The sequence below is a fragment of the Littorina saxatilis genome, linkage group LG13 (genome assembly GCF_037325665.1).
Source record: "Littorina saxatilis isolate snail1 linkage group LG13, US_GU_Lsax_2.0, whole genome shotgun sequence".
Lineage (NCBI taxonomy): Eukaryota > Metazoa > Mollusca > Gastropoda > Littorinimorpha > Littorinidae > Littorina > Littorina saxatilis.
This window is the reverse complement of record NC_090257.1, coordinates 38571629-38589128: the sequence shown is the minus strand read 5'-3', so window position 1 is coordinate 38589128 and position 17500 is coordinate 38571629. Positions and strand designations below refer to the sequence as shown.

Below are 17500 nucleotides of genomic sequence, written 5' to 3'. Positions count from 1 at the left end.
AAGCAACAGATGTGCTGATTTGTGTGCGAGATAAGAATGGTTTGACACATGAAATGTTTAAGTATCTTACCCATTTAATCTTGATTGGAAAAATGTGTATAAGTAAATTTAGATATGGGACACCCCTTGAAATATTATTTATCTTTCAAAGGGATTTAACCCTCAGGGGACTGGTATAAAACAAGTGTAAGTTTAAATTGAGTGTTTGAAATAATAATATTTAGAGACTGTTATTTACGGATAGAAATGTATGATAAGGAATAAATTTATGTTATGATTAAAAAAAAAAAACCCATAGATTTCGCAGTTTATAACACGTGTTTCCGTTAAGAAATGTAATCATCCGAACATTCCCACTCTGCTTCAGGAAGCAGTCAGGGTATGAATTTTTGCTATAATTATATATATGTATCAGTGGAGGGATGACCTTAACTAATCTAAAAGCTAGCCTGTGCAGCTCTGAGATATTTAAGCCGAACTTTTTTCACGGGAGGGAGTGTGCCTGTAAACAGAAATTACAAGAAAGGAAAAAATACAAAGAAGACCTCACTGCATAAGTTGATAGCGGCTACATGCACTTCAACAACCCGCTGAGCTGATCAAGGGTTGAGAAGATTGCATCTACTCAAGACGGGCAGGTTTAAGACGTGTTCGTTTGTCGTCTCTTGTGCGTTGCTGAGTATGGATTTCATGTTTAATCCCTTCACTGATAGACCCCTTGGAGGAGTTGTTTCTATTAAACTTTTGTTCTGTGAAAAAAAAAAAAAAAAAAAACCCCAGCAACAGCCTGAATCCTCGATAGTGCAATGGGTTGAGAAGTTGTTCTGTTTCGGTACTACTTTTTGCGACTGAAAAGTTCCGAACGCTCTAACGTACGAAGTATACATCTCTGGAGCAAACAATACAAACATACCGCATTTAAATTAACAACTACAGGCCTGAACACATGAATCTTCATATAAAATCCATGAGTTCGGTTGTTTTCTGAATCTAGATTTGCCGTGCTCAAACGTTCATCACAAGCAATTTCCCGCAAGGCAAGTAACTCATACTTTGTCTAGCGACAAGAGTAGTTCCCCTTCTTTTCACTCAGTTTCTTCGACAACAGACTGCAATCCGACGGTCAGTTTTCAACAATATTTCATTTAATAAACAGATCACACGCAACCAAATGCACACATCTCATCAATTTAAACAACATAAAGCGGTTTCATACACTATTTTCCCCAGAAAACTGAACTTCATGCAGTTTTTAACGTTGGAACACGGGTGCAAAAGTTCGTCTGCTAGTCCCATTTGACGAAAGAACATTATCCTAAGCGATACCAAAACATATACAGAACACACAATATCTGCCTTTGCCGCCACAGCAGAATAACAGCATATCTGTGTACTTGATTTTAGTCCAAAATAGGAAAACTGACAAGAAGTGTTAACAGAATGGAATGATTTGCACGGAACTATACAACCGCGCATTAATCGATCGCCTGCGCAGGTTGACTGGTTGAGTGAATAGGATTCGATCAAACTTTCGCAAAAAACCTCCTCTTTTCTTTGAATAACTGAAGAAAGGAGGAATAAAGAGGTTACACACCTCGTCTCAGTGATTATAAAAAATAATGGTCTTAGTTCGCGGTCATGAAAAAGCTCGCTAAAGCTCGCATTTTTCATGATCCACTAACTTCGACCATTATTTTTAATAATCACTGAGACTCGGCGTGTAACCTCTACTTCTATCTATGTCTCTGATACAACGTATGATTAGTAGTCTTAGTAAACCCCCAACAGCACTTCCAGTACAACACAGTATCGAAGCCGGGTTGTTACACCCCCGGTATAGGGGTGTGTATAGGATTCGGTCGATGTGTTTGTGTGTTTGTGTTCGCATATAGATCTCAAGAATGAACGGACCGATCGTCACCAAACTTGGTGAACAGGTTCTATACATTCCTGAGACGGTCCTTACAAAAATTGGGACCAGTCAAACACACGGTTAGGGAGTTATTGGTGGATTAAAATTATACAAGGACTTATAGCGGGACATATTAATGGTCAAAGGGAAATAACCATTCTCACTGCCACCAACTGAGAAGGTTATTTCCCTTTGACGGGGGTGTTTTTCCTACCTCGGAGGACTAAATGTTTTAACATAGAGGGGGGAATCGAGACGAGGGTCGTGGTGTATGTGTGTGTGCGTGTGTGTGTGTGTGTGTGTGTGTGTGTGTGTGTGTGTGTGTGTGTGTGTGTGTGTGTGTGTGTGTCTGTCTGTCTGTCTGTCTGTCTGTCTGTCCGTCTGTCTGTGCGTGTGTGTATGTAGAGCGATTCAGACCAAACTACTGGACCGATCTTTATGAAATTTTACATGAGAGTTCCTGGGAAGGATATCCCCGGACATTGTTTTCATTTTTTCGATAAATACTTTTGATGACATCATATCCGTCTTTTTGTAAACTTTGAGGCGGCACTGTCACACCCTCATTTTTCAATCAAATTGATTGAAATTTTTGTAAAGTAATCTTCGACGAAGGCCGGACTTCGGTATTGCATTTTAACTTGGTGGCTTAAAAGGTAATTAATGACACATTTAGGTTCATCTTATTCTTCATCATTTTCTGATTCCAAAAACATATAAATATGTTATATTTGGATTAAAAACAAGCTCTGAAAATTAAAAATATAAAAATTATGATCAAAATTAAATTTCCGAAATCGATTTAAAAACAATTTCATCTTATTCCTTGTCGGTTCCTGATTCTAAAAACACGCTCAGAAAGTTAAAACGAAGAGAGGTACAGAAAGGCGTGCTATGCAGCACAGCGAAACCACTACCGCGCTGAACAGGCTCGTCAGTTTCACTCCGTTTTGCACAAGCGGCGGACTACGTTCATTGTGAAAAAATGCAGTGCGTTCAGTTTCATTCTGTGAGTTCCACAGCTTGACTAAATGTAGTAATTTCGCCTTACGCGACTTGTTGTTTTGTTTTTTTCTCCTCTTTTTCTTGGTCCACCTCAGTCTTTGTCGTTTGCCGCACCATTTTCTTTCCACACTTGTTTGTTTGTTTGTTTGTGTGTTTGCTTAACGCCCAGCCGACCACGAAGGGCCATATCAGGGCGGTGCTGCTTTGACATTTAACGTGCGCCACACACAAGACAGAAGTCGCAGCACAGGCTTCATGTCTCACCCAGTCACATTATTCTGACACCGGACCAACCAGTTCTAGCACTAACCCCATAATGCCAGACGCCAGGCGGAGCAGCCACTAGATTGCCAATTTTAAAGTCTTAGGTATGACCCGACCGGGGTTCGAACCCACGACCTCCCGATCACGGGGCGGACGCCTTACCACTATAGGCCAACCGTGCTGGTCTCCTTACCCTTATGCCAACATAAGACCTTATTTTGCACAAACCTAATTTTCTATCCTTCTGAGCACATTTTCTTTTTACATTTAGTCAAGTTTTGACTAAATGTTTTAACGTAGAGGGGGAATCGAGACGAGGGTCGTGGTGTATGTGTGTGTGTGTGTGTGTGTGTGTGTGTGTGTGTGTGTGTGTCTGTCTGTCTGTCTGTGCGTGTGTGTGTGTAGAGCGATTCAGACCAAACTACTGGACCGATCTTTATGAAATTTGACATGAGAGTTCCTGGGAATGATATCCCCGGAAGTTCTTTCTTTTTTTCGATAAATACCTTTGCATGACGTCATATCCGGCTTTTTGTAAAAGTTGAGGCGGCACTGTCACACCCTCATTTTTCAATTAAATTGATTGAAATTTTGGGCAAGCAATTTTCGACGAAGGCCGGACTTCGGTATTGCATTTCAGCTTGGTGGCTTAAAAATTAATTAATGACTTTGGTCATTAAAAATCTGAAAATTGTAAAAAAATAAAAAATTTTTAAAACGATCCAAATTTACGTTCATCTTATTCTTCATCATTTTCTGATTCCAAAAACATATAAATATGTTATATTCGGATTAAAAACAAGCTCTAAAAATTAAAAATATAAAAATTATTATTAAAATAAAATTTCCGAAATCGATTTAAAAACAATTTCATCTTATTCCTTGTGTGTTCCTGATTCCAAAAACATACAGATGTGATATGATTGGATTAAAAACACGCTCAAAAAGTTAAAAAGAATAGAGATAAAGAAAAGCGTGCTATCCTTCTCAGCGCAACTACTACCCCGCTCTTCTTGTCAATTTTACTACCTTTGCATCGAGCGGTGGACTGACGATGCTACGAGTATACGCTCTTGCTGTAAAAATGCAGTGAGTTCAGTTTCATTCTGCTAGTTCGACAGCTTGACTAAATGTTGTAATTTCGCCTTACGCGACTTGATTCTTCTTTTCTGAAAGACATTACATATCTTTTACATTTTTGGATTCAGAACTTGGCGAGGAATGAAATGCAAAGATTTCAGAGTCTATGAATGAAGGTTTGATATAATGACAAATTTGATAAACAAACTAATTGATTCATTTTAAAGCTTGCGAGATGAAATACAATACCATAGTCCCGACTGATAGTCAAAGAATGTTTGACCAAAATTCAATCAATACGATTGAAAAATGAGGGCATGACAGCACCGCCTCATCTTTTGTAAAAGCCGGGTATGGTGTCATCATAGACACTTATTGTAAACATAAAACCAACAAAACTGGTGGGGATATCATCTGAAAGAGTTTGTGTATATATATACGGCTTGTGTGTGTGTGTGTGTGTGTGTGTGTGTGTGTGTGTGTGTGTGTGTGTGTGTGTGTGTGTGTGTGTGTGTGTGTGTGTGTGTGTGTGTGTGTGTGTGTGTGTGTGTGTGTGTGTGTGTGTGTGTGTCTGTCTGTCTGTCTGTCTGTCTGTCTGTCTGTCTGTCTGTCTATCTGTGTCACTTCGCGATGCACGGCCAAAGTTCTCGATGGATCTGCTTCAAAGTTGGTGGGCATAAATTATTCAGGTAGACCCCGTACACAATCTGGTCGATGAAAATTTTCAACACGTGCTCTCAGCGCGCAGCGCTCAACCGATTTTGGTTTTTCTATACATCCATTCCCAGTAACTCTTCCTTATCTTCTCCAGTGTTTTGCGCGTTTATCTCCCTTCCTTCGTGTGGCGTCAATCGCGTACAATGTATTCCGCTCTACTTCTTATTCGGCTCTACTTCTTCCCGGCGAAGCCGGGTACCCGACGAAGCGGGTATTCATCTAGTATATATATATAAAGATTTACGGATATCTGTCCAATAGTTTACCGGGAATCGCTCTACACCCACACACATACACTGAGACACACACACACACACACACACACACACACACACACACACACACACACACACACACACACACACACACACACACACACTATCATCATCACTACCACCAGCACCGTCGTCTCGATTCCCAGTCTATCTAAAACATTTAGTAAAAACTTGACTTGATGTCAAAAGAGCAAGCAAGCAGGAGAAGACGCAACACAACAAGCAGGAGAAGACGCAACACAACAAGCAGGAGAAGACGCAACACAACAAGCAGGAGAAGACGCAACACAACAAGCAGGAGAAGACGCAACACAACAAGCAGGAGAAGACGCAACACAACAAGCAGGAGAAGACGCAACACAACAAGCGGAAAGAGGATTAAATGCAGAAGACCTCGTGCACAGAAGAGAAAGCAGAAAACTGGATAAAAACGATCAGGTATGATTTAGGCTGAGACAGAAGGCCGGATGGACGGACAGATGGACAGACAGACAGACAAACAGACTGACAGCCGGATGGACGCCGGACGAACGAACAGCTAGAGAGACGGACATACAGGAAGACAGACAGAAGACTAGTGTAAGAGACGAACAGACAGACAGACAGACAGACGAATCGCTAGAGAGACGAACAGACAGACAGACAGACGAATAGCTAGAGAGACGAACAGACGGACATACAGGTAGACGAATAGCTAGAGAGACGAACAGACAGACAGACAGACAGACGAATCGCTAGAGAGACGAACAGACAGACAGACGAATAGCTAGAGAGACGAACAGACGGACATACAGGTAGACGAATAGCTAGAGAGACGAACAGACAGACAGACAGACGAATAGCTAGAGAGACGAACAGACGGACATACAGGTAGACGAATAGCTAGAGAGACGAACAGACAGACAGACAGACAGACGAATCGCTAGAGAGACGAACAGACAGACAGACAGACGAATAGCTAGAGAGACGAACAGACGGACATACAGGTAGACGAATAGCTAGAGAGACGAACAGACAGACAGACAGACGAATCGCTAGAGAGACGAACAGACAGACAGACAGACGAATAGCTAGAGAGACGAACAGACGGACATACAGGTAGACGAATAGCTAGAGAGACGAACAGACAGACAGACAGACGAATCGCTAAAGAGACGAACAGACAGACAGACAGACGAATAGCTAGAGAGACGAACAGACGGGCAGACAGACAGACGAATCGCTAGAGAGACGAACAGACAGATAGACTGAAAGACGAACAGCTAGAGAAACGGACAGGCATGCAGACATACAGAATAATAGCTAGAGAGAAGAACAGACAAGCAGACAGATGAAGAGCTAGAGAGACGAACAGACAGGCAGGCAGACAGAGAGACAAATAGCTAAGGCAAAAAAAATAAAAAATAGGTGTGGTTTCGGTAACATAGCCAAAAAAAATAGGGTAGGTAGGCAGGCAATCACTTTTTTTTTTAAACTTTTTTTTCTAATGTGTACAAATTAAACCTACTTGACAGGGAAATTTATAAGTGTGCGACTCGGGCGCTTTCGCTTGCATTGCGTTTTTTGCACTCGTGTTGTTTTTTTGTTGTTGTTTTTTTGACAAATGTAATAAAAAGTTATAGGATCGGCCCCTAAAAATAGGGTAGGTCGGGTTACCGTAACCACACCTATTTTTTTTTAGGCCTAAATAGACGCGGAACAGACCGGCAGACAGACAGACGAATAGCTAGAGAGACGAACAGACAGGCAGACAGACAGACGAATAGCTAGAGAGACGAACAGACAAACAGACAGGTAGACAGGCAGACAGACAGACGAATAGCTAGAGAGACGAACAGACAAACAGACAGGCAGACAGACAGACGAATAGCTAGAGAGACGAACAGGCAGACAGACAGACGAATAGCTAGAGAAGCGGACAGACAGGCAGACAGACAGACGAATAGCTAGAGACGAACAGACAGGCAGATAGACAGACAGACGAACAGCTAGAGTGACAAAACAGACAGGCAGACAGACAGACAAATAGATAGAGAGACGAACAGACAGGCAGACAGACAGAAAGACAGACGAATAGCTAGAGAGACGAACAGACAGGCAGACAGACAGACGAATAGCTAAGCTAGTGAGGCGGACAGACAGGCAGACAGAGAGACAAATAGCTAAAAAGACGCAGAACAGACCGGCAGACAGACAGACGAATAGCTAGAGAGACGAACAGGCAGGCAAACAGACAGACGAATAGCTAGAGACGAACAGACAGGCAGACAGACTGAGACAGACGAATAGCTAGAGAGACGAACAGACAGGCAAACAGACAGACGATTAGCTAGAGACACGAACAGACAGGCAGACAGACGAATAGATAGAGAGACGAACAGACAGGCAGACAGACAGACGAATAGCTAGAGAGACGAACAGACAGGCAGACAGACAGACGAATAGCTAGAGAGACGAACAGACATGGAGACCGACAGACGAATAGATAGAGAGACGAACAGACAGGCAGACAGACAGACGAATAGCTAGAGAGACGAACAGACAGACGAATAGCAAGAGACGGACAGACAGGCAGACAGACAGACGAATTGCTAGAGAAGCGGACAGACAGGCAGACAGACAGACGAATAGCTAGAGAGGCGGACACACATGTAGACAGACAGATAGACGAATAGCTAGAGACGAACAGACAGGCAGATAGATAGACAGACGAACAGCTTGAGCGACGAACAGACAGGCAAACAGAGGAACAGTGAGACAGATCGACAGACATCGGTCAGACGGGCACTGAGTCAGCCGGAAAGATAGACTTTACTATCCTTGGCATTCGATGTCATTAATCCAACAAATAAGCCCACAAATTTGTGGGGCATATTTCCAGTTTGTGGACCACAAAAATAAGGCCAAATATTTGTGGGCCACATTTCCAGTTTGTGGACCACAAAATGAAGGCCAAAACAAAATGTGGGGCACAAAATGTGCGCCATAAAAATAAAGGCAAATAAAAGTAGTCCTTAAATAAAATATGAAGCAAGTTTTTGTGGACCATAAAATTCGATTGATCACTTTCCCGAGAAGTCGGTTTTAAGACACAATAAAACGCTCTTCCTCAGTGGAGTACAGAATAGGGGTGTTGACGATTTTGGCAGTTCAACACGTCCACCAGAGAAATAGTATCGACAAAGAAGTTTAAACACTGACTGCCCTTCTGAAGGAATGCAATCGGGATGTGAATGGTACAGCTGATTTTGGACACGGTCTGCCTTGAATGGGAAGGTTGGCGATGAATCGCACTGTACACTACAGGACATTTTCCTCTCAGTCTCACTGATTTTCAATCATCGGTTTGGATCAACCAGCAGGTAAGTTATTGTTTTGAAAATCCAAGACATGACCATTGCAAACGTGGCCTTTGTAGAACTGAGCAAGATTTATCTGGTGTGTATGTGTGTGTTACTGAGTAACTGGGTGTGACTGAGTCACTGCATGAGTGTGTTTAATTGTTGTGTTCTGTACTGTATCTCTGTGGCTGTGCGTTAGGCCAAAAAAAAATAGGTGTGGTTACGGTAACATAACCAAAAAAAATAGGGTAGGAAGGTAGGCAATCACTTTTGTTTTTTTTTACTTTTTTTCTAATGTGTACAAATTAAACCTACTTGACAGGGAAATAAGTGTGCGACTGGAGCGCTGTCGCTTTCATTGCGTTTTCTGCACTCGTTTCTTTCTCTTTTTTTGACAAATGTAATAAAAAGTTATAGGGTCGGCCCCTAAAAATAGGGTAGGTCGGGTTACCGTAACCACACCTATTTTTTCTTTAGGCCTTACGTCGCTAGCATCCAGATTGCTGGCTTTGGCGCGACGGGTGGGTGTGCGCAGCGACGTCGTTTAGCGACGGCTGGTGGTCAGCGCCGCCTTGAATGCCTCAGTAGAGGCTGAGTGGACAACTACGTTGTCCAGGTGATTCCACTCTATTGTGGATCGTGGGAAGAACGACTGTCTGTATTGTTCGGTGTTGCAGCGTGGTACAGCGAAACACCTGTTGTTGTTTTTTTTATATAATTGTCTATGGGGTTGCTACCAACCTTTTTTACTCAAGTTTATAAAATGCTTGATATATCTGTAATCTACATGCACATAATCAAATGCTGCTGTATCAGTGTATGAACTATGGTTGTAAATGAATAAACAAAACAATTACTGAATTAGTGAGTGATTTGGCTCTGATAGTGAAGTTGAAATAGTACTTATTTCATTTTCAAGACATGTTATGTTAATATTGTTCTTTTTTTTTTCAGGCCTTCTGAGAAACCAGAGATGATGTGCATCATTCATACAGCTCCTGTCTTCCAGTTCCAACAGTTTACCTTTAAACATGGATACATGTACTGGAGAGGTATCAGGATGACTTGGCGTGGTGCTTTACATTACAGACTACCCCTGAAGAGTAAGTTACACATTTCTTTACCACTTACAGCTTTTGCTTGTCAAATCTGTATGGGCAGGTTTCACAGTATTGTGTTCAGCAATTTACTATTTACACACTCAAATTCTACAAAATAAATGTTGGCACACAATTCAAAGGACATGTTTTTCCAACAAAGTGAGTTTGTTACAACTAAAAACAGTAATTTTTTTTATAGTCCTGGTCCTTATTTATATCTAAAAACCAGGCGCAAAGCGGCATACCCTGAAAACGCTAAAAAGCAATACGGTCATCCTATGCATGCATATAGCTCATATAGCCAAAACCGTTGAAGATAGAAAGACATTTATTGAACAAAAAATATGCAACACATCATTCTTAACAAGTTTTGTTCTTGTATGTATATCAAAATATTGATCTTCAAATGAATGGTTTGAAAAAATACGACTTCCGGCAGACCTAGACCGTTTTGAAGGAAAAAACCGTGTTTTTTTTCAAACCATTCCATGGCCATCAATATTTTCATATACATGTAAGAACAAAACGTGTTAAGACTGGTGTTGTGCATCTAGTTTGTTCAATAAATGTCTTTCTATCTTCAATGGTTTTGGCTAGATGAGGTAACAAGAGAAGGATATGGGCATTGGAATTACGTCAACATTTCGAGCATTGTCACAGATGAAAAATTATCTGCAGGGTGCTCCTGATTAACAAACCGAGCAAAACTGAAAATTATTGAAGAGAAGACATGTCTGAACAGTTTATAAAGAGACAAGTTTGCAATCATTTGTAAACACCATTATTGTATGGAGGAGTAACTGTTCCCCTACCCCATAAGAAGGTATTTCTGTCCGTCAACCACGTGAGCGATCGCCACAAATCGAGGCATCACTCGCATTTCAGTTTGGACACACCGGCTGATTGCAAATGCACAGTACGTGTTTCGACACTGAAACGTGACGATTGAGCGTCAAAATAGTTTCTTAAAACAGTCGAAAATGGAGTTAAATGTGACTTCAACACTCAGTGGCGATCGCTAGAGTGGCGATTGTTACTAGACGGACACTAGAAAACCTCAGAAAATGTAATTACTTTGCGATTTTTTTAACTGAAAAACTGTTGCGGTCTTTTTCTGTCGAGCGCGAGCGTCAACGTAAAACAACGTGAGGTCACTTCCTCCCCAAACGGTTAGTTTTTGAATGAAAAGAAAAAAGTGGCGATCGTTACTATACATTGTTTAGACGGACTGGATCGCAACTTTGAAACTCGGGTCACCGTGCGTCGATCAAGGGCAAATTGACCTCGGCAACATTATAACTCACTTCAAGGGTGCACAAACTTGTATTTACAGTATACAAAATTAGGTAAACTTGTGTTTTTGTCCTGTGAAATCACAATTAGTTTCGATGCTCTTGATATCGCTATGCGGACGGACAGATCCGAATCCCCATACATTTTTTTTGCGGAGCTAGTATAAGTTAGAATTTGTGTTATGGATATCGATTGTTGTTGAAAAACAATCATTTCAATGTGTTCTGGCACTCTCAACCACCACAGCATTGATACTTGTGCATGTATGTGTTGGAATTTAGTTCTTTGTTTAGTGATGCTGTGGCAAAAGTAAATTCATCCGTCCGTATTTTGACGATCGCCACCATTCACACGCGCATAAATAAACACATTATCAAAAATTTCAACTTTTATTTTCAAAAAAGTATTTAAACAACAACTAGTTTGCATGTTAATACAACAAATACAGCAGATTCTCACAGATATGGATTTAAAAGACTAAGCAAATCTGAGACTATCAAAATGGCCTAATACCATGAAACCTGCCTTTGGTAAAATTTATTTATATATATATATAGTAACATTAGGTATTGGTGATGGTAGTCTGAAGCTATAATTATAAACATGTTCTGATGTAGATAATTCAGCAGTCTTTTGTTCTTTGTAAATTGTATTACAAGTACATGTACTTTGTAGATGAAATTATTCATACATTTGAAGATGCATAGTAATAGACTAATACTGTGCATGGTAATTGGTATGATGTACTTTGTATACATAAGCAAGGCCTAAAAAAAATAGATGTGGTTACGGTAACCCGACCTACCCTATTTTTAGGGGCCGACCCTATAACTTTTTATTACATTTGTCAAAAAAAAAATGAAAACAAGAAAACGAGTGCAGAAAACGCAATGAAAGCGAAAGCGCTCAAGTGGTCATGCAGACGACAGACGATGCAAGGGAAATTACTAAAAAGGCCCAACAGACGCTTGCCATGACAAAAATGGCGGCATCTTCTTCGGTTGCGAGTGCTACACGCTTGGTTGCTCTGCTATTAAGAAAAAAAAGTATTAAAAAAAAAGTGATTGCCTACCTTCCTACCCTATTTATTTTGGCTATGTTATCTTAACCACACCTATTTTTATTTTTTTTGCCCAATGGTACAAATATCTTTATTTTCTCTCTCGATCTTCCCATCTTAAAGTTTGTTGCAACCCTATACTCATAAAGTGCATTATACTGTTTGTATGAACATTGAACTATTGCAATGCAAGAAAGTAAAACATGAAATAGCTAGAATGAAAGATTTACTCATTACTGGAATTATTGTAAATACAGTCAGTCCTTTCCTTGGCTCACAATCACAGATCTGGCCAGGTTTTTTTTATTAATTTTTTTTTCTTACATGTCCATGAATAACTTCAATAAGACTAAGAGTTACAATGTAAATTGTAATACCGCCTGTGTACTTGGATACCTACTTCTACATTCAACACCCTGACTGCCCCTACGCAGAGTTAGAATTTTCTGAATGAATTCACATCACATTTCTCAAGAAAACCAAGGTGTCAACGCTAAATATGTGGCTCATGCTGAATTTAAAAAATAGTATCTTTCCATCACATTCCAGAAAAGCTGCTCACATCAGCAGCATAACAAGATATCATGTTGTTAGAAAGGTTCTTGTGAGGAAGTCTTTTTAATTTTAATGATGAAAGATTATCTTTTTAATTTTAATGATGAAAGTATAAATATATATATCCATGAAATAAATGGTTTTCACAAGAAGGAATGATGGCACCTGTAATATTACAGAACAATGTTTACAGTTTAGTTCATAGTTGTCACTGTCAATATCACCCACACCATTCTCCACCCCACTGATCTTGTGAAGAACAAGTCTTACCTTCCCGCACCCCCACCCCCAACACACACCCTCTTCTCGATACCCAAAACATATCCCCATCAGCGCACAGCAAAGTCTGGATGTGCTCAGTAATACATTTTCTTTATTTTCCAGGAAGTGAGGTGCCGAGATATGACGTGCAGGCAGCTTGCAGAGGGGTGCCTGGCTTTGCTGCGGATGATGATCAGATTCAGTTCATTCTGTGCTGACAGAGCTCCCAGAACTGCTTTAATATAGTCCATCTGAAGATGCTTACACTTACAGAGGTTTTCTGTTGCCTTAGTGGTGAAATGAACATGTAACACATTAACAGTAACATTCTACACAAATAATGTGTGGTGCGGTGTGGATCAAGGGTACATTTTGACTTATGTAAGTTGTCAATTCAGCTAAATACAGGTAGTGTTTGGTATGCAGATATTTTCTTACAGCAACAGCGGTTTGTTTGTTTTTACTACATAAAGTGGTATTATCTTTTATGTTGTTTGAGTGCTTTAAGTTAAGCTGTTCACAGGCAGTATTTTACACACAGGCTTAGCTTTGGGAAAAATTTTTTTGCCCAAAGAAGCAAAATGGTGCCATCTGGTGCCATTTGAACTTAGAAATGGTCATAGAATCAGCTTTCCAATTTTGTTTTTTTAATTTCGGGGGGGGGGGGGGGGGGCACGTGCCCCCTGTGCCCCCCCCCCCCCCCCCTCGTCTGCCCCTGCTGAGTGGACATTTACTGCCGCTGTAGCTGTAGTTTCCCCATCGATCACAGCTGGACTTGGATAGCACTGCTTTTCATCCACATTCACTGGCCAGGTCTTTTCATCTTCTGTCCCTACTGACAAATGAATGACAAAGGAACTGATCATAAATCCAAACACAATGACAAGAGCAAGTTTTAAGTATGAGTAAGGAGTAAATTGTGTTTGTAACTGACACACACACACACACACTAAACCCACATAAATGCCAAGAGCGTAAACATTCTAATTCCCTGGTAGACAAGTTTTAATGCCTACTTTTTAACATATGAAATATAGAAGACACATTCCCTGTCAGCGCTTGCTATCAAATTCAAAAAGCAAAGCAAAGGTGTGTAACATCAATCTGCAGGGCTAGAAAAATCTGCAGGTATTATACTATTAATGTCTGGCAGCTCTCCTGACTGGCCAGGGAAAATCAAACACACACACACATGACACACACACACAATTCAGTTCTCACACACAAACACACACCAACAGTCAGAATATAACCAGAATTTGAGACTGAGAGGGAGGATAAAACACAATATGATCATGTAGCAAAACTCTTACCTGAATTGCCATTAGCATGAAATATTTCCCATTTGAGTCTTGACAGCCTCCGGATCATGAAGGAATCAATCTGCTTCTTCCACTGTGCCGGATCGATGCCAACCTGTAATATATAATATTGGCTGAAGTAACATTCCTCTGAGCACCAATTTTAAAACAGTTAGTTGACAGGACAAGTTGAAGTAGTACTAGGAGCTACATGCAGTATGATATTTACCTATGTGGAGGAACAACAAACACACTGTCCACAGAACCAGATGAATTTACACACTGCACCCTCCCCCATAAAACAACAACAACAAAAAACGACAACAAACGACCAAACCAACATTAACGCTTGATTCTTATGATACTGTGGGACAGTGGCATTGATATCTTTCTAGAATATAAAATGTTATAAGTCCTTTTACATTTAGTGAAGTTTTGACTGAATCAGTGAACTGAATGTGTTCACATAGACTGATATATACTACATTGGGTGTGCACGTTAAAGATCCCACGATTGACAAAAGGGTCTTTCCTGGCAAAATTGCTTAGGCACAGTTAATAATTGTCTACCATACCCGTGTGACTTGGAATAAGGCCGTGAAAGGTAAATATGCGCCGACATGGCTGCAATCTACTGGCCGTATAAAATTTCATCTCACACGGCATCACTGCAGAGCGCCTAGAACTGTACCCACGGAATATGCGCGATATAAGCGTCATTGATTGATTGATTGATATAGTGACAGACATACAATGTAGACAAGTTGATGTGTGCATATATATACGTATATTACATAACATGTTTATATGGTATGTATAGCATGTATGCATGTGTGTAGAGCACAAAGGAAAAAAATAATAGAACTTGACACACAGTTTCACTGAGAATGAGATATCCTGACAGTGAGTGAGTGAGTGACTGTTTACAGCAATACATTGTACTTTATTAAACTTAAAGGTACACACTGAAAGTCATGCGCTTCTAGTATTAGTAATGATTCTAATACTGGAGGAACTGCATGATCATCATACTGGTGAAATAAAGCTAAGAGCTTCGAGCAGTTCTGTGGTTTGGACTCTAATTAAGTCAGTAGGTGTTCATTATTTTATTATTATCCCTGAACATGTCATGAATTGTACAAATAAAATGAAAACACTCTCTCAGTCTTGCTCACAGTCACACACACCTCCATATGAGTTATTCTGACCAGAACTTGAGAATCTGAGGGAGGGGAAGGAAAAACAACACTGTATCATAACACTGACAGTTGTACATAATAAAACCTCTTCGCCTTACTCTTACCTGATTTGCGGCAGTGGCATCAAATATTTTACTTCTGTCAGTGACAGCCTCAAGATCATGCAGCAATCGGTTGGCTTTTTCGGCTGAGAGGAGACCTTGAAGTTGAACATACTAGCTCTAGCTCTCTTCTGATTGATGCCAACCTGCAATAAAATAATTGGGAACCGATCAGGTCACCTACTGATTTGAGTATTTCAAGTTAGACTCAATCTTTAAAAACAAAAAGAATTTATAAAATATTATGATCATGCACCTTGAAAAGAGGTTGCAAAAACGTGGTAGACTAGTGGTAATCTTCTTCTTCAAATTAATGAGAAAATCCCTGTTCAGGGCAACTATAGACTACGTGTTGGATACCTTGCGCCTGTGGACTGACACACACAGTGACTCGAGTGAGTCGAAATGACACATGTTGCAACACATACTACCATAAACCCACTCTCAGTTATAAAACGAAACATGGAAACTTACCTCTGGTTAATATGCAAAGGTTCGCCCGTCCCAATTCTCTCGCATTAGCAAACATCATGATTCTTTCCAAACAGATCGCCTTCGACCGCCATTACTGAACTAAAAACCGAAACGCAGTAGGTCTGAAAACCTCGCTCAACGTCCAAAATAAGGAAGACAAAAAAGAGCCCAAAACATTTTTTGGGGCAAAAACACTGTTTAAGCCCCACAAATATTTGTCCTTATTTTTTATGGAGCTCAATTTGTGCCCCTTATTTTACGCTCCACAAACACAGTTTGTGGCCCACAAAACCAAAATGTGCCCCACAAAAATAAGCCCAAAAATTTGTGGGGCACATTTCGCGTTTGTGGCCCACAAAAATAAGCCCAAAACGTGTGGGATTACTGACATCGAATGCCAAGGATACTTTACAAAACCAAGTAAATCAATCACCACCACAACACCAGCAGCACTGAGCAGCAGCGACAACAACGTTAACATGAAAACAAGAAAGATCAATCCAAACACCGGCGAACTTGCCTTTCCTCGCTTCACACCCAAAATCGCATTCTCCCGTATTTCCAAAGGGTCACTTTTAGTGGAATGCACAATCGTGCCACAGAAAACTCTATCCGTGTGGTCATCTTTCGCCGGCATTGTTCGATCGCTTTCCTTGCGTGGCCACAAACGACGAACACGTACAAATCCTACGATAGCGAATAGACGAATAACACTTCGCTTGCGCTCTCACTCTTGGTTCAGCTCGCCTTGACAGAAACTGCAGAATGAAATGTCGCCTTCTCTCCACACTGTGTCCCTGTATCCAACAGGTCTCTGGCCTTCACTTGGTGCAGGGGCGTCACACGCTATGAAAAAGTGGTGGGGCTATCAATTTTAATTAGGAAATACGATAGCACAATCTCGTGAAAAAGCAGCAGACACACCAACTCGGAACTTTCTGTCTCTATTGCAAAAGAAGAGCGTTATCGAGTTCTTTCCCTTTGAGGCTCTCTCTCTCTCTCTCTCTCTCTCTCTCTCTCTCTCTCTCTCTCTCTCTCTCTCTTTTTTTTTGTCTTTTTTTTTTAGGGGGGAAAAAGTGGTGGGGCTCTAGCCCCATGGCCCCACCTGGATAAGACGCCCCTGTGGTGCAAATAGCCAGGCGTGGTGCGTCAGAGAGCGAGTTTTAGCGTCAACTAAGGTGACTCGAGTCGAACCGGAGGTCGCAAAAACTCGGTCCGGTACGACTGGAGTGACGTCACCGGTTAACCAACTTTCAACCTTGCTTCCTGCGTAGGGTCTCTCCAGTTCCAAGATGGCTGCCAAGGCGAGGTGAGAAACTTCTGCAAATATTTTTTGACAAAGTTACGGATTGTGAGAAGACATTTGTTGTAAATCACTTAGCCTTTCAAAAATTAAGGATACTGGGTTGGATACTGTCTTGGTTTTAATTCATTTTATTTTAGCAGTGATGTTTATTTTGGGAAGAAATGAGGTCAACAGGAGTTTGGGTGCGATTTCGGCTCAAATGTACTTTAGCGCCCTGAACTTTTACCCGGCTGTTTTGCGCTCGATTTTCACGCGC

General features: G+C 40.9%; 1 protein-coding gene and 2 long non-coding RNA genes across 4 annotated transcripts in view; 1 reads left to right on the top strand and 2 right to left on the bottom strand.

Annotated features, from left to right (window-relative positions):
- Positions 1 to 17027, bottom strand: part of LOC138945674 (guanine deaminase-like) — a 33351-nt gene extending 16324 nt beyond the window's left edge. The window contains exon 1 of one of the 2 annotated variants that reach the window (XM_070317163.1): positions 16455 to 17027. Coding sequence is in view for 1 of the 2 variants with exons in the window: in XM_070317162.1 (XP_070173263.1) it covers positions 16459 to 16575 (117 nt within the window). In the remaining variant the exon portion in view is untranslated. The remainder of the gene's footprint in view (positions 1 to 16454) is intronic. The other variant, XM_070317162.1, reaches the window with a different exon arrangement.
- LOC138945673 (uncharacterized) lies at positions 8179 to 13412 on the top strand. The gene is made up of 3 exons (XR_011449064.1): positions 8179 to 8615; positions 9549 to 9697; positions 12987 to 13412. It is a non-coding gene; the product is annotated as an uncharacterized lncRNA (long non-coding RNA).
- Positions 13572 to 16044, bottom strand: LOC138946098 (uncharacterized). Its single transcript, XR_011449198.1, has 4 exons — positions 15939 to 16044; positions 15468 to 15610; positions 14177 to 14279; positions 13572 to 13698 (listed from the first exon to the last, which is right to left on the bottom strand). It is a non-coding gene; the product is annotated as an uncharacterized lncRNA (long non-coding RNA).
- Positions 17028 to 17500: the final 473 nt, after the last annotated feature.